The sequence below is a fragment of the Gossypium hirsutum genome, chromosome D06, assembly GCF_007990345.1.
Source record: "Gossypium hirsutum isolate 1008001.06 chromosome D06, Gossypium_hirsutum_v2.1, whole genome shotgun sequence".
Taxonomy (NCBI): Eukaryota; Viridiplantae; Streptophyta; class Magnoliopsida; order Malvales; family Malvaceae; genus Gossypium; species Gossypium hirsutum.
This window is the reverse complement of record NC_053442.1, coordinates 61,205,910-61,230,800: the sequence shown is the minus strand read 5'-3', so window position 1 is coordinate 61,230,800 and position 24,891 is coordinate 61,205,910. Positions and strand designations below refer to the sequence as shown.

At 33.3% G+C, this 24,891-nt stretch overlaps 1 protein-coding gene across 2 annotated transcripts; it reads right to left on the bottom strand.

The window, feature by feature from the left end:
* Positions 1 to 713: 713 nt before the first annotated feature.
* On the bottom strand, positions 714 to 17,521 carry LOC121218591 (uncharacterized). Of its 2 annotated transcripts, none has more exons than XM_041096044.1 (5): positions 17,303 to 17,521; positions 16,371 to 16,586; positions 15,401 to 15,527; positions 15,169 to 15,241; positions 714 to 1,194 (listed from the first exon to the last, which is right to left on the bottom strand). In XM_041096044.1, exons 2-5 carry the CDS (start codon positions 16,562 to 16,564, stop codon positions 1,067 to 1,069), a joined length of 522 nt encoding a protein of 173 aa, XP_040951978.1. In that variant the 5' UTR covers positions 16,565 to 16,586; positions 17,303 to 17,521; the 3' UTR covers positions 714 to 1,066. The 2 variants fall into 2 exon arrangements, with proteins under 2 accessions (XP_040951978.1, XP_040951979.1); XM_041096045.1 differs by having other exon boundaries at positions 1,079 to 1,194; positions 15,138 to 15,241; positions 17,303 to 17,492.
* Positions 17,522 to 24,891: the final 7,370 nt, after the last annotated feature.

The following is a 24,891-nucleotide window of genomic DNA, read 5'->3' as shown; positions in this document are numbered from 1 at the left end:
CTAGGTAAAATAACTAGAGATGGTAAGAGAAAGGGAGAGTCGAAGTAGAAATTGATGATGGTGGAAGGAGAGTGAGGAGGGCTTGACTTTAGTGATTGTCATTGGGCCTTATAATTCTTAGCATTGATCCTTAAGTATCATGTATCGAGCTCTTATAGGAGGGTCAATGGTAAGTAACCAAGTGGTCTACTATTATAAACCTACATACAATAACGTTATGATATGCTTTCAATCACCTCGGATGGGACATAATAATGAAGTCTAATATGACAATTAATGTGTGGAAACCTTAATTGTTGATTCAGAGGACGTCTCTAAGATGTGGTCTCGAAGGATTTGCTAGGCCATTTGTAGGTTCATTGTTCTGTCCAAACAGTTTGAGTATATCATATTTAAACTAAGAAAACATCCTAAGGTGTAGGTTGTAAATTTGAACAAGAAGAAAACCTTTTTTCCTAACTGATAACTAAGAAGATACAAACTAAGTTAGAAATCAGCTTGTGTATCTCAAGGTGGTAGATATACAATGATTAAATCAATTATATCTTCTATAACTACTTACATTATGCCTTGTTTCAAGGCACCCATGTAGCTAACAGAATTGATCGAATGATTCGAAGCATCTAGCAGGGTTGTGTGGCCAAAGAAAGCTCAAAGTTCATATGGAAAGTTTTCAGTTAAAAGTGTCTATAAACAATCCTTCCGAGTACTATATCCAATGATCCATGTATCAATTATTTACCCTTGGGTGTCGAGTTGAGGAAACAATCCATACATGGATACATAAGAATGAGGTATGTCCAATGTACTGAATAGACATAGAAGCATCTGATTTCACCTATTCTGAGGGAGCACGTTTGCAAGAGCAGTCTGGTTTGGCAAGATATGATCCCATCTTATCTAAAATTACACGTGAAAAATAAACGAGTTTCCTTTTTTTGTCTTTTTGATAAGGAATTATTCTACGTAATTGACAATATACACTGTAAAGGCCCAAGTTTGTCTGGCCCAAAAATAAAATCCATTTAAAAATTAATTAAAAAACCAAAGCCCATTAACCCAAAGCCTAATAGCCCCCACCCGAGGTTACCCACCCCCTAAGACTGCACTCTGCCACCATTTCACCAAAATGGCATGTGGCGCCACTCTCACCGACATTGACTGAAAGTCTCCTTGCCAACACCACAAAAGTACCTGTAAAAACTAAGACAGTGAAATAAAAACAAAATTGTATATTCAATGCGGTTATAAAAACCGCAACCACCACTTGTAATTTGAGGAATGAATCAAATAAAAAAGAAAAACAAGAAAATAGAACAGACTAAAAGGTATATTTTTAGTTTTAGTTTTTTTAAAGTTTCTAAAAGAAAAAAAAATAAAAAGATTACGGTTCCTTTTATTTAACTAACGATCCTTCATATTCCACCGCCGTCATGGCCAAGCACTCTATCCCCGAGGAAGGACGATCCCCTCTAACTCGAAAGGCGTTGTTTGGAAAAAGAGAAACTGAAAAAATTTCAAGGCCTTTTATTGAGCTTTGACCGGATTTCTGGGAATCAACCCCAGGTTCGCGTTCTACAAGTGAAAAGGCTCAGAGGAAACTTTTGGGAACTTCAACCACCGGAGGCGACGGTCTCCGTCGCCAATAGCCTATGGCAACGTCGGAGACTCACCGACTCGCCGGCCAAGTGGGTGTTTGAGAGAAAAAAAAAAGCCTTTTTTCTAAATAGAAGAGAGAAAATATTTTTATAATTTTTTTAAACTTATATAGAGTGCATTATCCAGCATCGTTTTGGGCGTAACTTTAGATGCTCAAAACAACATCGTTTTAGACATGACCCAAGGACCTGACCTAGATTCTGTTAAGATCTGTGTGTTTTTGAAAGAGGGGTCTAACTGCTGCCTAAGCCCTTCCACTTATGTTTTCTTTTTCAATTTCGTCATATATTTTTATTTATTTTATTTTTACCCCTTCAATTTTATTCTTACATTTCAATTCCATGACCTAATGTTGACCCATTAAGAGAGTGACATATATTGAGTTGAAATAATAACACTCTAGGTCCCCTATACTTCTTTGTTTTAGTTTAATTTAATCTTTTGTTTTTTGTTTCTTTGTAATTTATACTTTAAGTTTCGTTTAGGTTTCAATTTAGCCCTTTTTACTTTATGTTATTTAATTTCCAACCCTTTAAATTTCATTATTTACATTTTTACCGTTTAAGTTATATAATTCACAATTTTATCTTTAAATGTCCTCATTATTTCATTTTGGTTTTTTATTTTTAAATATTGATGCCATTGATATTTTTAGATGATCATTGTTAAAAATTAATATCATTTATGTTAAAATTTTATCATTGCTAATATTATACTCATAATCATAGCATTATCATACTTTCTTATGTTATTTTACTATTATTATCATTATTACATAGTATTATTATTAATCAACTAAGAATATTACTACCATTATTTTTGTTATTTTATTGTAGTATTATTTTATTATTTGTGTTGCCATCATTATAATATTATAATATCGTTATTTTTACTATATTATATATTATGCCTACATATACCCATCTGCTTTGTAGAATATACCACATTCGAGTAGGCTTATCGCATGTCACATTAGTGTAGCATCAGCTTTTGCGCAACGCATAAGTAATGCTCAAGACCGAGGCAATGTTCCTTTATGTAGGTAAACCGAGAAGTTGTACACCTAACTTACAGGACATGACTTTCTCTTTAAACCGAAATAATCGAACATCTTATTTAAAATTGAGAACATATAAGCTCTATGTAACAATCAAATGACATTTTTTTATTCTCGGGCATTCAAGATATTGTTCCCCTAGCTTACAGGACATGACTTTTTGATCGGCTCAGGACAAAAAGAACCTTCTCTATAAAGTTCCATTAGGTAATAATATTTCTAATAATGCCATCAATTAATACCATTTACGTACATTTAAGTGTCGTATTTTAAATTCTTCTCAAGATTGCAATTTCCAATAATGAGACACCTAGTAATCAATTTTGAGCGTTATGAGAGTGTTAATCCTTCCTCATACGTAACCGACTCCAGAACCCGTTCTTCTGATTTTATAGCTCAAAAAGAAAAATCGTCATTTTAGTAAATATTCTATTAAAATAATTAAATTTCGAGGTGATCCAATCATACCTAATTAAAAAAGATCAGTGGCGACTCCGTCTCTTTTTTTTAAATTATATATATAAGTCAGACAAAAAAAGGTTTTGACAAAGTGACTTCACTGATGACTAAAAAAAGAGTCAAGCTACAAGTTGATTACTTTTTGGTCCTTTTGTTAGAAATTGAGAATCGGTTTAATTTAATTTGTAATCCCTTCCTTGCATTTCATCGTTCAGTCATGTGTTGTTTTGGTAGCAAACAATTATACGAATGTCTTTGTTAATAAACTCAAGTTATATAGTCACCTAAACTTATGGTTTTACTTTTTATTCAGTTAAAAGTTTGAGAGTTTCTCTTTATACACTTTCATACGTATTGCATGACATAAACGTTCTACTTGGATTCTACCCTTCTTAAGTGGGAGTGAGAAGCTATTTTTTCGTGAGGTCTTCACCTCTATACAAGATAATGCATCACTTTCGGAATATATATGTACCTATCTTTGTGAGGCCTTCACTATTGTGCAGGCATAGTGACTTCACTGATGACTAAAAAAAGAGTCAAGCTACAAGTTGATTACTTTTTGGTCCTTTTGTTAGAAATTGAGAATCGGTTTAATTTAATTTGTAATCCCTTCCTTGCATTTCATCGTTCAGTCATGTGTTGTTTTGGTAGCAAACAATTATACGAATGTCTTTGTTAATAATCTCAAGTTATATAGTCACCTAAACTTATGGTTTTACTTTTTATTCAGTTAAAAGTTTGAGAGTTTCTCTTTATACACTTTCATACGTATTGCATGACATAAACGTTCTACTTGGATTCTACCCTTCTTAAGTGGGAGTGAGAAGCTATTTTTTCGTGAGGTCTTCACCTCTGTACAAGATAATGCATCACTTTCGGAATATATATGTACCTATCTTTGTGAGGCCTTCACTATTGTGCAGGCATAGGAAAATGCATCCCCCTGAACTGAAATTAATCCATATGAGCCTACAATGGGTAAGGATTGGAGAAGCTCTCGATTCAGGTACCTTTACTTTAAAAACAAACCACATGTGCTAAGAGTTTGCCCGAATAGAATGTAAAGAAGAGACGCATTTAACTTTTATTTTTAATTACAATCTATTTTCAAGCTTTATTCTTGTAATTATTATACTGATTTACTTTATTTCGTTTTGGTTACACCACATTTTCATCTTAGGAAAATGTGTTAATTCGTGTTCAATTGCTAAATAAAGAACTTATCATGAGAAAAGGGCTTCTTAATAATTTAAAGGACAATGTAACCGTACAAATATGGTCAGAGAAAAGACAAAGAGAATGGTGACAGCCTACCAGAAGGGTATATGTTAGAGTTATGGGATTTCACCCGGATTAATGTAACTCAGAATATTTTGCAAGAACTGAAAGAAAATGGGATCAATGGGATGATAAAACAAAACAGTTATTCTATCACAAATATGGTGATTTGCAAACTTATTCAATGTCAATGTGGCTAAGCATTTATTCCAAGCTCTCATACAGTATTGGAATCCTACTTACAATTATTTCACTTGTGGGTAACCGTGGTACCCACATTAGAAGAGTACACCACTTTACTCTGTTGCCCAAAGATCCAAGTTGATAAAACCTACTCTAGAGTCGCCAACGTCGCAACCTTCTTAAAGAAGCTAATGAGGGACGGGCGAGCAATAAGTCGCGACCCAAATTAAGAAAAAAAGGATAATAAATGCATCACTTGGAAGAGCCTGCGAGACTTAGCCTTGGTACACCCAAACACAAGAAAAAAGATTAACGCCTTTGCCTTAAGTATTTATAGGTTAGTGATCTTCTCTAAGGCATTAGGACATGTAAAATATGCGATTTCTGATTTGTTCGACCAACTCGACAAAAAGGTCACTCATGTCCCAATAATTTTGGCATTAGGACATATTAGAGAAGGAAACAATGATGCTATTTAACAACACCTTGCAGGCCCCTTTAATCAATCATATGCTGGGTAGTACTACCAAGAGCTTCTCGAAAATAGTTGTGTCCAAAGAGATGATCGACAACGCGTTAAAAGCGAAAAGATAGATATATGATAAAATGTTAAAAGGTTTGTTTAAAAAAAACAAAATGAAGTAAATATTGTGAGTGTATACAATATGAACTATTCAAAGCCAACTATAGTAGCACAGCCTAGGACCATAACGTCCAACCATCAAAGCCCTCCGATACAGGAATCTAGTTCGAGCCAAATACATAAAAAATTCAATTTACACCTATCCCAATGATGTATGGAGAACTATACCAAAACATGTTCAACGCTCACATAATATCGTCGTTTTACCAAAAGCCCATGCAACCTCCATTCTCAAAGTGGTATGACACATGCTCAATGCAAATGTCATACGAGGATAATAGAACACTCTATTGAAAATTACATTGCCTTCAAGAATTCAATCGATAAATTTACCAAAATGGGAACTATAAGATTTGATGATTCTTCAGCGCCTAATGTGAGTAAAAATCTACTACCCAATCATCCCGACCAAGGGATAATTAAAGCAAGTGGATCAACCAACGTTAAGAAAAAATCTCCATTAAAATGGGTTTGGCAGAAAATGGTAAATGTAGGCTTGATCACTCACGATTTAGAGGACATATCAAAAGTAAAAAAATTACTGCAAGTTTCACATTGCGAAAGGACATGAAATTCAAAGGTGCGTCGAATTCAGAACTTAATGAGCAATAAAAAACTTTAAAATTTTTAAAGATATTAAGGATTCAAAAGGGGTAGTTGTTTGTGCCTCTAAAATAGGGAGTATAAAAAAACTTACAAGGTCAACCACTCAGTAGTGATAATATTCCAGACAATAGGCAGTGAAGTCAAAAAACAAGCCAGACCGAGACCAAAAACTCGTGGCCTTTCCTTACAAGATGGCAAGAATGTCTTATGAAATTATAATTGCAATGTGATGGTTCCAAGAGGGGAAAACTCAAAAGTTACTTCAAAAGGGGTCGAGGGTGTCGATTTCTCCACATGCAGTTGGAAACGCTACTGCCCTGTAAATGCATAAACTGAACCCTTAACGAAAGACCCTAGTAGCCGAGCCTAAAAAAGGGAAAAATGTTAAACCTGAGTTGCCAATGACCGAGAACGAAGCTAAAAAATTCTTAAAATTTTTGAAACTCATCAAATACAATGTAGTAAAACAACTACACAAACAGGTAGTTCTTATATCTATTTTAACATCGCTTCTAAGCTCAAAGACGCATTGCAATGGATTATTAAAGGTGCTAAATGAGAGTTACGTCGTCGATAACATTTTCGTGAATAAGTTAGATCATTTGGTTAACAACTTGAATGCTAACAATTTTATTTTCTTCAACTTCGACGAAATACCTCTAAGAGGTATGAGACCAACAAAAGCTCTGCAGATCACTACTCATTTAAGGGATATACACTACCTGGACTATTAATTAATAATGGGTCTACCCTGAATGTTCTACCTCTACCCACACTAAGTAGGTTATCGGTTGATAGCTCTCACATGTAGGCCTGCATAATATAGTAAGGACATTTGATGACACAAAAAGAAAAGTAATGAAGAGGACCGAAATACCACTCATAATTGGTCCAAATACATATGAAGTGGACTTTCTGATAATGAACATCAAGCCCACCTAAAACTGTTTATTGAGAAGATGGCTTTGTATCTATTCAGTAGGGGCAGTGCCGTCATCGTTGCATCAAAAGTTGAATGTGACAAAAGGTCAGTTAGTCACGTTAAACGCCTAAGTATATCATTGCATTTATGACTACTAATGTGCCTTATATATGGACAAATGAAGCTATAGAATACTCTTTCCGATCATTGAAATTTATTAATGCAACTTTTATTGCTGAAGGAAACAAAACTCCTGCACCAAAAATATCTAAAGCCACAAGAATTGGTTTACAATTAATAGTCAAAAAAGGAGTTTCGCCAGGAAGAAAACTTGAAAAATACCTCCAATGAAAGGTTAATGCACCAATGCTAACGAATAAACAGGATCATTTTTTGCTTAAGCTACAAGCCAGATGCAAGACAAAAAAAGAAGAAACTAAAAAAGAAGCATGAAAGAAAGAATGCGCGACTAAGTGGGGAAAAGATAAAGTGGAAACCAATGATCTTTCCCCATATATATGAAACATTCATGTCAAGAGAAGTCATCTACCTTGAATGAAAAATTATAGAAAAAAAGTCAAATAACCAAGACTGTGGGAAGAATGTGGGAAAATTTAAGAGTCAACGATATATCTAAAAAGGAAACCGAGGAAGGGAACTTATTAAAAATTCGTCCTTACACCTCCGAAAATATTCTGAACAACTAAATTGTGGATGAGATTCTTGTAATTTTTAAGACTGTTTCAGAGTAATATTTAGAACATGCCTATTGATCTAAGCCTAGGAGTAATAGAGATCCTTTCGTGAAAAGACACATGACCACTATCTTTATTTCAATGAAAATAATGCATTTGTGTCCCATTTGACAAATATTTTACTACTCATTTTATTCATACTTATCTCACACAATTTATCATTCTTAAATTCATTTTTTTCCTTTGGTCTTATTATGTTCATATAACAAGGCTCTAAGGTTCCTTTGACAAGGAAACCCAATGAACAAAATGACTTTTAGAATGATTCATTGTTGTATGAATATGAATAAAAAGAGTAGTTAAATATTTGCTAAACAGGACACAAAAAACAAATTATTTTCATTAAAATAAAGATAATAGTTATGCGCCTTTTTCACAAAAGGATCCATATTGCTCCCAATCTTAAAACAACCATATTTTAAACATTACTCTAAAATAGTCCTAAAAACTACAAGAATCTCCTCCACGATCCAATTGTTCAGATATAGCGTTGACGTTTAAATTTTCTAATATTCTTCCTACAGTCTTAGTTATCTGGCTTTCTTTTTCAATTATTTTTTATTCAAGGTAGATGACTTCTCCTAACATGAATGCTCATATATATGGGAAAAGATCATTAGTTCTCACCTAATCTGTTCCCCACTTAGTCACACTTTCCTTCTTTCTTGCTTCTTTTCTAGTTCATCATCTTCTGTCTTGTATTTAGCTTGTAGCTTAAGCGAAAAATAATCCTATTTATTCGTTAGCATTGATGCATTAACCTCTCATTAGAGGTGTTTTCCAAGTTTTCTTCCCGATAAAATTTTATTTTTGACTATTAATTGTAACCTATCCTTGTGGCTTTAGATTTTTTGACGCGAGGATCTTATTTCCTTCAACAATAAAAGTTGTATTAATAAATTTCAATGATCGAAAAGAGTGTGCATTAGCTTCATTTGTCCCTATGTAGGGCACGTCAATAGTCACAGATGTAATGATATACTTAGGCGTTTAACGTGACCAACTAACCTTTTGTCACTTTCAACTTTTGATGCAACAACGATGACACTGCCCCTGCTGAATAGATACAAAGCCTTCATTCCAATAAATAGTTACAGGTGGACTTGATGTTCATTACCAGAAAGTCCACTTCAGATATTGCGTTGATGTTTAAATTTTCTAACATTCTTCCTACAGTCTTGGCTATCTAGTTTTTTTCTATTATTTTTTGTTTAGCGTAGATGACTTCTTCTAACACGAATGTTTCAGATATATGGGGAAAGATTATTGGTTCCCATTTAATCTCTTCCCCACTCAGTCGCGCCTCCTTTCTCTCTTGTTTCTTTTCTAGTTCATTCATCTTTTAACTTGTACCTTAAGCTAAAACGATCCTGTTTAACCATCAACATTGGTGCATTAACCCTTCCTTGGAGATCATTTTCAAGTCTTCTTCCTAGCAAAACTCCCTTCCCGACCATCCATTATAGACCTATCCTCATGGTTTTAGATATTTTTAGTGCGAGGATCTTGCTTCCTTCATTAAAAAATTTGTATTAACAAATTTCAATGATTAAAATGGGCATTCTACAGCATCTTCATCTGTCCTATGTAGGACACGTCACTAGTCACAAATGCAATATGTACTTTTTTAACGTTTAACGTGACCAACCAACCTTCTGTCACCAACTTTAACTTTTGATGCAACGATGATGGCACTACCCCTATTAAATAAATACAAAACCTTCCTAATAAATAGTTGTAGGTGAGCTTGATGTCCATTACCAAAAAGTCCACCTCATATGTGTTTTGACCGATTAGAAGTGTATTTTGATCCTCCCCATTACTTTTTTTTTGTGCCCATCAAACACCCTTACTATGTTATGTAGGCCTTCATGTGAAAGTTATCGACTAACAACCTATTTAATGTGGATAGAGGTAAAACATTTAGGGCAAACCCATTATTAATTAATATTCTAAGCAATGTATTTCCCTTACAACAAATAGTGATATGCAGAGCTTTTGTTGATCTCATACCTCTTAGAGGTATTTTGTCATCGTTAAAGAAAATAAAATTGTCAAACATTCAAGTTGTTGACCAAACGATCCAGCTTATTCGTGGAATTATTATTGATGCCGTAACTCCTATTTAGCACCTTCATTAATGCATTACGATGTGTCTCTAAGCTTAAAAGGGTAAAATTGATATTCGAGTTGACAGTTTATGTAGTTGCTCTATTACACTGTACATGCTGTACTTTAAAATTTCAAGAACTCTTTAGCTTCGTTCTTGGTCACTGGCTTATTGACTGGTGACTCAGGTCTAGTGATTTTTCCCTTCTTAGGCTAAACTACTAGGGCATCTCTCTTGAAGGGTTTAGTTTTTACATTCACATGGTTGTAACATTTGCCATTGTGTGAAAAAAACTAACATCCTAGACCCCTCCTAAAGTGACTTTTGAGTTTTCTCCTCCCAAACTCATCACATTGCAATCATACCTCCATGAGACCCTATTGTTATCCTTGTAAGAAAAGGTCACGGGTTTTTGGATTATGATTCTCGGTGTGGCTTGTTTCACGACTTCATTGCCTTTTGGACGGGAGATAACTACTGGGTGGTTGACCTTACAAGTTTTTTTATACTCTATCTTCGAAGGCACAAATATCTACCCCTTTTGAATTCAATATCTTCAAAAAAATTTAATTTTTTGTTGTCCATCAAACTCTGTGCTAGAGTTGTAAATTCGACACACTTTTGGATTTCATATCCTTTTGTAACGTAAAACTCGCAATAGCTTTTCACTCCTTTTGGTATGTCCTCTGAATCTTGAATGATCAAGTCTACACTTACCATTTTCTGCCAAACCCATTTTAATGGAGACTTCACCTCCTCAACGTTGGTTTTAATTTTTTTGCTCTGATATTAGATTATTGTGTTTGCCCTTTTATAGGGATGACTGGGTAGCAAATTTTCAACCACATTAAGCGCCAATGGATCATCAAACCTTACTATTCCCATTTTGATAATTCTTTTGATCTTCTTGAAGGTGATGCAATTTTTAATCGAGTGTCCTTTTATCCCTGCATGATATTCGCACTGAGCATTTGTGTCATACCATTTTGGAAATGAAGGCTGCATAAGCTTTAGGTAAAACGACAATACTACATGACTATCGAATAAGTTCTACTATAGTTCTCCATACGTCATTGAGATAAGCGACTCGAAAAGCCCTAATGGTTGGCCGTCATGGTCTTAGGCTACGCTATTGCGGCTGGCTCTAAATAATTCATATTGTATACTACCTCGTTCTCCTTTTTCAAGGCAGACATTTTGACATTTTCTCCTATATCTATCTTTTCACTTTTTATCACGTTACCGATCATCTCCCCATGTATAACTATATCTGATAAGCTCTTAATATCACTATCTAACATATGATTGATGAACAGGGCCTTCAAAGTATTAACAAAGGGCATCGCTGTTTCCTTTTCCAATAAAGGTGGTTGCACTTGTGCTGCCACATCCTTCCACCTTTAGGCGTATTACCTGAAACTCTCATTTGATTTTTTATCCATATTCTATAGCGTAATTCTATCAGGCATCATATCAGTCATGTGGTTGTACTTCTTCATGAAGGCCTACACCATGAATTGATTCGGGCACGATTCAGCCAATTTTACCGTTTTACAATCGGTCCGATTAAACTATCTTGGAAACAATGTATTAACAACTGATCATTATTGACATAACTTATCATTCTTTTGATAAACACTGTAATATGAGCTTCAAAGTAACTGGTCCCATTATACTTCTCAAATTCTGGGGTTTTAAATTTCAACAGAAGTACTAGGTTCGGGACCAAACTTAACTCCTTGACATCAACTCCACAAAAGATGTCAACTCCCTCTATTACTCTGAACTTTTCCTTTAACCATTTAAAATGATCTTTCAGCTATTTTGGAAGTTCTATTTTCACCTTCTCCGTTTCCATCATATCATTCAAATCGAGAACAAGGTTGGTTAGGTCGTCTCCGGGGTTGGAACCTAAAGCCACAAGATAATTTACTAGTCCAAAAATGTTAGCCTAATACTGTTACGGTGTTATAATGCCAAGTACTCCTCGTAAACACATCTCTTGTTGAGCTTAAATGGGCATTAGGGTAAAACCTGAGGGGTAAGTAAGGTCTTCGTTCTTATCTCTAAAGCTTATCACAATACTCTTCCCTTTGTCAACTCCTTCAGCCAACAACTGAGTTAACTGACTTATTATGTTTCTCTGATATTCCTATATCCAATTTTACATATCTTGTTGCACCTTAGCTAATTGGTCATGCATATCCTTCTGGGTTTGTTCCAGCATTTCTAGTCTTCGATCCATAACCTTAATTTTACCATGAGTACCATAGCGATGTCAGGTTTGCAGATTTTTGATAATTTCTAGAGTAAATGTCACAATTCTATAATTAATTAAAGAAATCTTCTTGAAATTTAATGTATGAAATGAAATGCAATTCTAATGAATGGTAAATATGCATGCAAGAAGACATTAATTCTAGTTTAATTCCATTAGAACAATTTTATTAGAAAATAAGTTTCTTTATATAAGGCAAATACATTTTACATATATGGCCTTGCCTTAACGCTCAAAACCTTAACTTTCTTAAGAAGTCAATCTAATTCTTTGCCCCAATCCAACTCTGATTTATATTTCAGGCTCAGAACGTCAGCTTGAACAACTAGGGCTTGCAAATGGTTAGTCACTTCTCGTATTTGGGCCAAAGCTTTGCTCGTAACATGGTTCCTACCTCTGACCTGCCCTTAGGAGTATTGGAATGGCTCTTTCCAATTTTTGTTTCCCTAATTTCTACGAGAAGCTCAATTTATAGTTCACAATTTCGTAATGAGGTATTAAGTTCTACCTTTTTTTTCAACTCATCATTCTTAACTCGACTTGCTTTCAACTCAGTCAAAGAGTTACGACTACAATGTCGATGCAAAGAGCTTTTTAACTCCGCTACCTAAGCTTTCAGTCCAAATTTTTCAACTTAACATTCTAACAATTCTCATTTTATAGCATCCTCAAGGACTCGAGCATCTTGAAACTTTCCCTCCCACTTATCGGCTCTATTCTCTTTTTTTTGGATTTTCTATCGCTACTGTGCCGACATTTTGCCCAACCAGACAGTCTTTATTTATAAGCAAAGTTTGTAATCCGTTTTTAAACTGTTCAAGTCCTCTTCAGCTTTATTCTTTCCCTTTCTCATTTTTTCAGTTTCTAATCTTTGGAAATCAATGTCTAACCCTAGCTGAATTTACTCTTCTTCCAACTTATCTATCCTTTTTCCCAGCTCTAAACTTCTCTTTTCAAAGTCTTGCTCACAATACCTAATTCTGACGGGATCACTTGCAAGTGCTCTTTTATTGGCAAGATATTTTCTTGACTTAACGAAAGGATATTATCGTTGATTCTTTTATTTCACCACCAATCGTATTCTGGGGTTGTTATAAGATATGCGATAAATTTCTTCATCTTATGAGTTCGGTTCCATATATTAGATTTCACTAACCTTTTTATAATTGTCACCATCGTATGCAAACTCACGTTGGGTCAACCCTCATGTTGCTGGAATAAACTGCATCGATCTGTACTACCTTAATACTAGTAAAGGGGCATATTTGACAGCTATCCATATCCCAAGTAAAACAATCCAGTCAAAGTCTCCACATCGATAGAGGATTTCATCGGGAATCATTCAAGGGGCCCGCCACTCAACATCTTCATTTTAGAGACTTCAAAAAATTGCCATCTATTTTTCTTCAGAGATGTTTTCTTGTCTTTGGATAGCCAGAAATTCCTTCAATGGAGAATTGTCTTCAGAGAATACTCGATAGGAGACTTTCTCCATCTTCTAAAAGGGCTAAATTGAAACTTAAAAAAAAAACCTTAAAGTATGAATTGTAACAAAACAAAAAAAAACAAATAAAGGATTAAATTAAGATATGTGAAAATGCACAAGGACCAAAAAGGTTATTATCCCCACCACTACGCATGTCACTTCCAAAGAAGTTGTCTAAGTTAGGGAACTAAATTGCACAAGAACAAAATAAAAGGGATAGAAATAAAATGAAACAAAAAAAACAATATGGGACGAAATTAAAAAATAGCAAAAAAAAAAACAAAATGACCTAAGTAGCAATTAGACCCTCCATTTGAAAACACATGTATCCTAAAGGTATTCGGGTCTAGTCTTCCTGTTGCGTCAAAACGACGTCGTTTTGGGCATATGAAGCCAAGCCCAAAACGACACTGATTCAAGAGACCTAAAATAAGTAAAAATAATAATTAAAAAAAATTATTTCCTTTAATTTTTTTTTAAAAAAACTCTTTGCTCTTTTTATCTCTCAACCCTCCCCCTTATCCGACCATAGGGATGGTAGGTCTCCGCTGTAGCCGCCGGTCATTAGCGATAGAGACCGCCACCTCCGATGACTAAAATTCTCAAAAATCCCCCTTTTGAGCCCTTTTATGCATAGAACGCAAATCTAGGGTTAAAATCCCAAAAAACCCAGTCAAAACTCAACAAGCAAAGAAGGCTTTCGACTTCACCCTTTCCCGACAAGGCCCTCGACGAATCCTAATGGATTCGAAGACCATTCAAATCGGAGAGGGCCACCCATGATGGCGGTGAAGTGAAACGTCAACAGGTAAAACAAAAAAAAATAAATCTTTTTTGTTTTTTTCTTCTCGAAATTTCAAAAATATAAAAAATAAATCTTTTAATGATTTTTTTTGTTCTTTTTGTTTTTGTTCTCTATTTTATTGTTGATAAAAAATTACAGAGTTCAAGCTTTTATAGCCAAATTAATTACAATATTTCATTTTTGTTTTTTCCTTTTCTTTGTTCTTTTTTCTATCTTTTTATAGGTTTTTGCATGGTGGTGGTAAAGGAGGCCGAGTCAACGACAATAAGGGACGTGCTCCTTGCCCTTCCGGTGTAACCATGGCAAACGGCAATCCTAGGGGCGTGGGTAACAAGAAGCCTTCGGATGAAGTGCCTGTTAACATGGCGAGGGCAACAACTGCTAAAGGGTTTTAAGCTTTCTGATAACTTAGGATAGTTTAGGGTTTGGACTTGTATAAGCCTTTGGGTATTGTGTCATTTAGGTAGTTTAAGGTTTTAAACTTTTGGGTTAACAAATAGGTCTTGGATAGTTTAGGGTCTGGATTTGGGCTTTTATATTTTATTCATTTGTAAAATGGACTCTTGATTATTAATGTATTTTTGTTTTTGTTTGGGCCAGAAGAAATTAGGCCATTACAAAATATATATACCTTTATCCTTATATCCAACACTTACACTTAATTCCAAATAACGATCAATGTTTTCAAAAATTCTCAAATGGAATATTGAACCATGTGCTACATACATTAATCTCAACTACCAAAATTGTGTTTTAAGTTTTCACAACAATCTATAACAACATGAGCAACATATTCTTAACGAATTTGGATTAAAAGTGGGTATTTATAAAGATGCAACGACCACAAAAAAAAAGCACCAAAATCCTAATATTACTGCAAGTATGAAAGAAACCTTTTGGATTGAGAGCACAAAATATACTAGCCTGAGTTGCCTTCATTTGGCTTCGGAATTCTTTTGTAATCATAGTTGTTTATATCAACCTTCTGTTGCAAAGCCTACAAAACAAAAGAAAAACCGTCCCACAAAGACTCTTTATTTTCTCGAAGTACTTATGTTTGATATTGATGTCCGACGCACATTTAAACATGGGTATGGAGATATATCCGATGATCAGAGCCAAGTTTGAATAACATAAGAATAAAAAACTAGTATACCTTTAATTCTTCCTCTAATGAAATCTTTTTTGGCTTATATGCATCAATGGGTCCTGTTCTTGATAATGCTTTCCTCGTCTCGATAATTTCCCATTCTTGATCATCTTTCACCTTTGCTATATCCTTGCTGAACTACGAAATACTCTAAAATTTTAGAAGATCGAACAAAATGATGATGATAAGTACTAACTATGGATTAGAGGTGTTGCAACAGTGATTGAAACAGATAATCATATTGAAAATAGAAGTCCACATAATGATCAGCAGTTTTCGATTGGAACATGAAAACCGAAAGTCTTGTGAACTCTAGATAGACAAAAATGCAGCAGTGATATGTACTCTTAGTTTAAGCAGTGGCACCTTTCATGGACATTGATCAAGCCCTCGAATTTTCAGTTAGAAAATCAGATAGAAGGTCGTCTAACTCGACCAACTAAACTCAACCAAACCAAACTAATAGATGACCGAGCTTGAACCTTATGCTTGACATTCAATCGATAAAGAGCCCAAACAAGAATCATACTAAAACATTTTCCTTTAACTACTAATTTGGTTATCTACCTGAAAACCGCAGTAAGATATGTACATACAATTGAGTGTGTGTGTAAGAATCATAGAGTGCTAGATTAATTCAAGTCAAACAAGAAGGCAAAAATAGCCTTCTATTTCCAATCATATGATTACATCCTATTGTCATTAGAATTCTTTTCTCCAACTTAAAAATTTTACAACCATATACCACCATCAGAACTGACGACCTAATACCATAGGTCCAACTCCGATCATGAGAAATACACCGTGAACAGAACTGAGCAATTATCTACGGTATAATATGGTTTGCCCCTCAAAGTTAACATGACATCTGCTGTTCTCTGCACAGCAGATATATTCACTGCCGAATGAAACATAGGTCTCATCCACTAAAGTAGTTTGGAAAATCAATTTGCAAATCAAGTGTACCAAAACTAACCTGCCCTGCAAGAGGTGACCAAGGCCGACTGCCCCAAACACAGTCAACGAAATCATTGGAAGCCCATATCTGATAAAAGGATACTTCCTACCCCACCTTCGGAATGATGATGATGAACTCTGAATCTTAGCAGTGTTAGCAGCTGGATTACTAGTTTTCCGAGGCTCAGCCGTATTTCCCTCAACAGATGTCATTTTCAGCAAATCATGAAACAAACTGTATAAGAATGTCAGTTTCAATAGAATTCAGGCTATATTTACTTATCTATTGAGTTCTGATAGCCAAAAAGAACTCAAATGCACTATTCATTGCAAATCAGTCTGTTACTTAAGTGTTAGATACGGGTATGTGCTTGAAACTGGATATGATTGAAGGTCATATCCCATATCCAAGTGTCAGATATCGGTACTCAAGAAATATGAAGTTTCGAAATAACATAGATAAGTTAAAACCCTTTGCAATTTGTACAGATGAGTGACTTATTCAAGTAAAAGATAGAAGCCTTTAACATATATATCCTATGAAGCTCGAACTCTTCATTTTCCTACAGAATTTTTGTTTGACATTTTTCGCTATCTATTAACACAATATAACAAATTTTCCAAATTCTAACAAATTTAAGTTTCTTTTATGTTTTAAATAATAATGTTGAATGAACCCATTGTTTTGCTCGACTAAAATTACAGCTTAATAACCATAAATTCTTATTTTCCAGTAAAACCCAAATAATTAAAAATAAAAACAAATTTATTTTATTCAACTAATCTCAAAAAATTATTTTTTTCCAGAAAATTTATTAAACAAATTTCCAGCATAACCTTTTCAAGCTACACACAAATTGATAGCTAAAATTGCAGTTTAAAGAGGAAAAGGGCAAAATTTAAACATAGTAAAGTAAAACAAAATAAAGGTATAGAAATCAATCTACATACCTTCTTGAGACGGGTAATGTTCTGAATCTGCTTGAAAACTAAAATTAAAATTTGAAAAGTTTGAGTTGAGAAAACACAAGGAGGAAAAGGAAGGAAGGAATGATTGGGCAGGGACAGCAAGTTAAATTTAAAAGTAGAAGCCCAGAATTCAATACCCAGGTCGGTTCATATCTTAGGTATTCATGGGGAAAATCCAAGCCCAAAATGCAATACCCAGGTCGGTTTATATCTCAGCTATTCAAAAGTAAAATTTAAGTTTTATAGGTTTTTACTTTTTTATATTTTAAGTGTATAATTGAAATGGTTGACAATATTTTTCAAATATATTTTATAATTTTCTCGACTGTCAAAAATAAATTTCTTTTAAATAATAGTGAGTAGAGTCGAATTTACAATGACAATGATATTTTTATTTTTTTAACAAAAATAAATAAAATAAAGATTAATGGAGTTTTTAAAAAAACTTAAAATTAAAGTCAAATTAAAAAAAAAGTTGGGGGAAAATCAATATGATAAAGTTGTAGTTAAAGCTAAAATTCTCGTTTAATTCATGAGTTTGATCATTGATAAAAAGATTATTTTTAATGTTCTTTAATAAACTAGTTATAGTTGTCGATGTCGGGTCTAGTAACCAATCTCTCCGTACTGTTTCGATAACCAAGGGGTGGCCCGATTGAAATTATTTTTCTTATCAATAAATAATCTTATAACTTTCACTTAGGGTTTAACTTACCAATAGCATTAAGATCGAGACAAACCTAATCCTAACCAACAAACACACACTAGTGGAGTCCATTTAAATTAGATCACATGTCTACACAACATAGGATGCATATATTCATCTTACCCACCTATGATGTTCATCATAAGTATTAGAATCAATTAAACAATTACGGATTTAGTAATTCTAATTGAGAAGGCAATTATTCTAAGCAATTGAATACAAACCTTATATTAAATAAACCTGAATATTGTAATTAAATCAGAAGACATGCAAATACTAAATAACAAATAAAATATTAAGAACAATTAGATCTCAGTAACTATCTGAATCAAACTTCGAAATTCTTTTGAATAGAAAAGTGGATTTATCAATCCATAAAATAAGAACGCAAAAACAATAAGTTCGCAATAAGCTAAAAGTTCAATGCAATCAAAAGTTATCTAACCCTCCTAAAAAATATTGTATTTATAAAGTTTATTGACCTAAATTAGGGCTACGATACTTGCTTAGGCTTTAGTATTTGGAAAAGATAAAAATAGCCTCTAGCCTCGAGTCAAAATGGCAAAGGAATCTCATGTTGAGCAAGCTTAGTGCCGCAACTCAGTAGCATAATGCTAGGGCTCGCAGGGTCGTCATGCTGAGGCATGGTCTAAGGCGTCAAAGTGTACAGTAGTTGAGGTTGAGGCGCCGAATCTAGGCTAAGGTGAGGGTGTTTTGGGCCACGGCCCACTTGTCCTCCTTCGGGCCTTCTTGTAATCATTCAATTTCACTCCGAATAATTCTCAATGTTGCATTCCAAGCTCATATGCACCTAAAGCTAGCAAAATAGGTCCAAGTCTAAAAGCCAGTCCATGTTAATCTAAGCTCGTAACAGTTCAAATTTGAGAATTCGTGTCAAGGTGGAGATTGTTAAAGTTGTGTGACCCGAACCCTTGTTAAAGAAAATACAATGGTAAAATAAGGGGATCTATGTAAGGCTTTTCAACCTTTAAATAGATGTAGTCAAAACTCATATTATATCATTCAGATTTCAACATTAGTGAATTTCTTCTCCATTGCCTATGGTTTTTCCCAAAAGGGTTTCCACGTAAAATCTATATGTTTTATTTTTCTTTTCTTATTGTTTATCATTCAGTTTTCAACATTAGTGAATTTCTTCTACTCAGCCCATGGTTTTTTTCCCAAAAGGGTTTCCACGTAAAATCTATGTGTTTTATTTTTCTTTTCTTATTGTTTTACGATCATTTTATATTGCCATTATCGGCATCTATTTTAACACTATAAATAGGGGTCAATCCACCCTACTCTTGTACATAGCATAAACCTTGTAATAAAGCATACGAGCATTCTAAACACTATTTTACAACCTTGTTTGTAACACCCCGAAAGTTGCTACAGTAAGAAAGTGAGATATTATCTTTGATATAGTAAAATAAGGAAATAAAGTGGAAAAAAAAAGGGGGGAAAGTTTGAGTTATGTCAACAAAATCTGTTTAGGAAGTATATTATGATGTATTAATTCAAGAAAAGACTAAACCGCAAAAGTGAGAAAATTTTTGTGACCCAAGATTAAATACTCAAAATTTGAGGGGTTAAAGTGTAAACATGAAAAAGTTGAAGGACCAATAGTGCAAATATTTTAAGGGTGGAAGGATCTAGAAACTAAGGACAATGGATGAATTAAGACCAAATTGAATAAGTGGAAAAAGTATGAGGGGTTAAATCATAATTTTACTAAAATAAGTGATGATTCAATGGACGAATTTTGAAGGGGTCAAAATGGTCATTTAGCAAGGAAGATAATTTTGAAGAGTAATGATGATGTTGGTGATATTTTAGATTAATTAAATAAATAAATATTAGTTTATTAATATTTTGATTTGACATTTAATTATATTTAATTATTATTTTATTTAGTATATAAGGAAAGAAAGATGAAGAATTCTCTTCATCTTTCCATGTTCTCAACGTGAGAAGAAGAAGAAAGAAAGAAAATTTTCTTTTTTTTACAATTTGGTTCTTTTACAAAAAAAAATCCACCATTTTTGCTTAGAAATCAAAAGAATTTCTATAGCTACCAAGAGAGAAAAATAATAAGAAGACTATGGGGAGCTAGAATATCAAGTTAGATTCAAGAAAATAAAAGTTGGAGGAGAGAGAAAGTCAAGTTAAAGTTTGGTTTCACGAGAATAATGTATGGATGTTAAGGTTTTATGTTATTTTTAAGTTTAGTTGTGATAGAAAAGCATAAAAATGGTGTTAAAGTAAAGATTTCTCATGAGGAAATATTTTGTTTTTGACATGTTGATGAAGAGAGAAGTTACGTAAGTGAATTGTAACAGCCCATTTTCAGTGAAATCGGAACAGTGGTTTCGGGACCACAAATACAAGTTTGGAAGGAAAATTATTTTAATATTATTGCATGGTCTGCATAATGATAGGAATGTCGTATAAAAAATTCATTAAGAAAATTTTACCAGTTACATGTCTAATTTGATGAAAAATTTGATGAAAATGACCAAATTGCATAAAGTGCAAAAGTTGGAATCTAATAGCTAAAGAGATCAAATAGCTATGGAATTCAAAATTGGAGATCCTTATATGGAAAATAGACCATTTAGAGGAGTTAGTAGTTAAGTATGCTTAGTCATCCATGGAAAATTAAATAAAGAAAAAGACTAAATTGGAAATAGAAATAATTAAAGATGATAAAAATCTAATATCATCTTATTTCATCATCTTTCCCAAAATTAAAACATGGAAACCCTAGCCATGGAAATTAGGTTTTAAGCAAACTTATTTGGTTCAATTAGATCCGGATAGACCAAATACGGAGCTAGATCGAGGTAAAAAAAGTAACGGATTAGTAGCTTACAAGTTCACGAACATTGTTGAGGTAAGTTCATGTAACTAAATTGTGTATATTTATATGTTTGAATTAAATGTTCTATATTTGAATTGTGTAATTGCTATTTATATGAAATTAATTACATATCTGACAAATCCTGATAAATGTTAAGTTCCGTTTGAATAGATGAAATTTCGATGGATATAGGGTTCCCGAATTGGTTGTGGTCCTGCATATGTTGCGGACACACCACAGCTCGAAAGAGCATCCCGTTATTAGCCCTATCGAGCTTTCCATTATATGGTTCTTGCGAGCTTTCGTTAATAGCTCTTTGGAGCATCCCGATTGGTTGTGATTCTGCATGTGTTGTAAACACACCACAACTTTTATGAGCGTCCCGATATATGGCTCTTCGTGAGCTTCCCGATTAAAGGCTCTTTGTAAGCTTCCTAATTAATGGCTCTCCGGAGCTTCCCGATATTGGCTCACTTAAACTTCCCGATATATGACTATTCGGAGCTTCCTGATTAATGGCTCTTCGGAGCTACCCATTATTGGCTCATATGAGCTTCTTGATTATGGCTCTTATGAGCTTCCCATTATACAGCCCAGATAAGCTTCCCGTTACATGGCTCACATGAGCTTCCTGTTATATAGCTCGAGAGAGAGTTTCTCGTTTATGTGATCGTATGAGTATTCTCGGATATGAATTGACAGATTTTAGATTTGTACACTTTGTGTTTACTACCCGTGTATCCATCGATATTCTAAATGACTCAATGGGCAAAATCTTGATATGAGAAAATAAATGAATTCAAAGTGAATCATTACCTGTATTGTAACACCCCAAACCTGGTCTAAATTTTATGACCGAATCTGGCGATGTCACATTGTAACACCCCTTACCCGTATTCGACGCCGTAATAGGGTACGAGGCATTACTAGAAGACATACATTTGCATACGTATTAAACTGAGTTACAAAATTTCATCCGAATTAAAAATTTTAAATTATTAATGTGCTTTTAAAATTCTTTACAACATATCATAGAAATATTATATTCATAACAAATAGGGCCTACGAGACCCGATATTTACTCATGTAATACAAAGCTTCATTTCCATTTCATTCAATTCACAAATTCTCATGTTCACAATTCAAATTAATTTCTCAATACAATATATATATTTCAATCATCTAAGAATATAATTCAAGTTACACGAACTTACCTGGCTAAATTGAAGAAATACTAAAATTCAGGGATATTTTGGTAATTTTCTATTTTCATCGAATTTCCACCCAATCTTGATATAAATTAATATTTCATTCAATTTATTAATTTAAATAATAATAAAAATTCATTTCATGCAATTTGGTCACTTTTTGACATTTTTACCAATTTACCCTTAAAATATTGCTTTTATTCAATTTAGTCCTTGAACTTAAAACATGCAAATTGGCCATTTTTAATGAGAACTCATGCCAGTTGAATAATCATTTATTTTCCTCCTCCTCCTCTCTATTCCACATCCTTAATGTATAATATGCTTATATGTAACATTATCTATAATTCCACCATTTATTTATATATTAATTCAAAGTTGTCCACTTGAATCATAGTCACTAAATTATTTATATCTTGAGCTACAAAACTCCAAATTAAGATCTGATAAATTCATATGAAACTAGACTCATATACCTTCTTACCATAAGATTTTCAGAATTTTTGGTTTAGCCAATAAGTACAATTTATTCTTCAAATTTCCCCTATTTCACTATTTAATAGTTCCGACCCCTCTTCACTAAAAATTAATTATCTCTTTGTAAAGAATTTGGATGATGTTTCTACTTATTTCTATTGAAAATATACTAATTCAGGATTTTAAACATATAAATTTAAGCCTCTAATTATTTTTATTCAATTTTTTATGATTTTTCAAAGTCAGAATAGGGGAACCCGAATTCATTCTGACCTTGTCTCACAAAATTTATTATATCTCATGATTTAAAATTCCATTACTTAATCGTTTCTTATATGAGAAACTAGACTTAATAAGATTTAATTCCATATTTTTTTCATCCTCTAATTTGATTTCCAAAATTTATGGTGATTTTTCAAAGTTAACCTATTGCTACTGTCCAAACTGTTTTAGTGCAAGATGTTGATTACTAAGTTCATAACTCCCTAATTCCCTTTCTCTATAATATTTCCCATCATTTTCACTTATTTCCCTTCACTAATATATTAAGAACATAAGACTTTATTTAAGAAAACTCTACTATAACATCATTTCCATGCTTTTTCAACAATAACAAACTTAAAAATATATTGAAATCTTGATGTTCTTACCTTGTGCTATTGATTTCAATCTTTAACTTGATTTTCTCTCTCCTCCAGCTTCTATTTCTTGAATCTAACTTGACATTCTAGCTCCCCATTGCCTCCTTATTATTTTTCTCTATTGGAAGCTATGGAAATTCTTTTGATTTCTAGGTGAAAATAGTGAATTTTTGGTGAAAGGACCAAATTGTAAAGAAAGTAAAATTTTCTTTCTTCTCTTCTCTTCTAACGTTGGTTGCATGGAAAGATGATGATTTTTTTCATCATCTTTCCTCCCTTTTATATTAATCATTTAATAATAAAATAATAATAAAAATCTTAATAAAATATTAATTAAATAATATTTATCTAATAATTAATTAAAAATATCACAAACATCATCATTACCTTCTAGAATTCTCTCTCTATTTGACCATTTTGCCATTTATAATCTTTTGAAATTCCATCCTTGAGTTATCACTTAATTTGGTAAAATTACAATTTAGTCCCTCAAAATTCTTCACCTTTTCAATTTGGTCATAATTCATCCCTTTTCCTTAGTTTCTAGATTATTCCACCCTTAAAATATTTACACTATTGGTCCTTCAAATTTTTTGTATTTACACTTTAACCCCCCAAATTTTGAGTATTTACTCTTGGGCAACAAAACTTTTCTCACTTTTGCAATTTAATCCTTTCTTGAATTAATATGTCATAATAAACTTCCTAATGTTGACATAACTCAATATTACCCTTTTTATCATTTTATTTCCTTATTTTACTATATCAAGGATATTATCTTACTTTCTTACTGTAGTAATTTTCAGGGTATTACATTTATACACGAAATACATGAAAATTTGATATAGATGAGCTCATACCTGATTCTTGATATTCATGTAATATAAATGACTAACATATTTAATGAAGTTGTGTGTTTAGGCTATTAGCCAAATTTCTTGGATGCATTTTGTATATTTATTTTAATGAAAATGAATGGTAAGTTAATTTCTGTTATACGAACTTACTAAGCTTTAAAGCTTACCCTATTTTATTTTTACCCTGTTTTATAGTAATTGAAAGCTTGTTGGGTTAGAAGCTTGGCGGAGATCATTCACACTATCCACTGGTTCATCTCGATAAAAATAACAAACTAATTTTAGTTATAATAGCATGTATAGGTTAAATAGCCAATGTTGGCATGTAAATGTTGTGGTTGTAACTAGTCATTGGTATGGCTTGTGATGAACATATTTTGATGTATATATAAGAGGCAATCTCATGTTCAATGTGAGTGTTTGGTATGGTTGATAGATGAAAAACATATAGGTATATTGATAATTGATTTGAGATATTATATATGCATAAAACTTAGTTTTTGTTTGAATTAATTGTTTTGTATTGATTTATGAATGTGTTAAAGTGTTAATGTAGGTGGAAGGCAAATTTGGGTGAGAAATATGGCTTGGAAATGACCTTATTTCGTCTGCACAAGTAGAGACACGGCGTGTGTCTCAGCCATATGTGACACATGGCCTAGCATATGGGCGCGTGGTTTGGTCGTGTGTCCCCTACATCATTAAAATTTCAAAACAGAATGCTCAGAAATTTTCACACAGCCTAGTACACGGGCGTGTGACTTGGCCGTGTGACCCTTGTACCTAATTAATGCAAGTCAAATTACTCACACGTGGGCG

Excerpts from the sequence above, each read along its gene's own strand:
- LOC121218591 (XM_041096044.1), bottom strand. The coding sequence starts at position 16,564 with ATGACATCTGTTGAGGGAAATACGGCTGAGCCTCGGAAAACTAGTAAT. Across the intron at positions 15,528-16,370 it reads GGTCACCTCTTGCAGGGCAG|CAAGGATATAGCAAAGGTGA; the intron begins GTTAGTTTTGGT and ends TTCGTAGTTCAG. Across the intron at positions 1,195-15,168 it reads GCCAAATGAAGGCAACTCAG|GTACTTTTGTGGTGTTGGCA; the intron begins GCTAGTATATTT and ends TAGTTTTTACAG.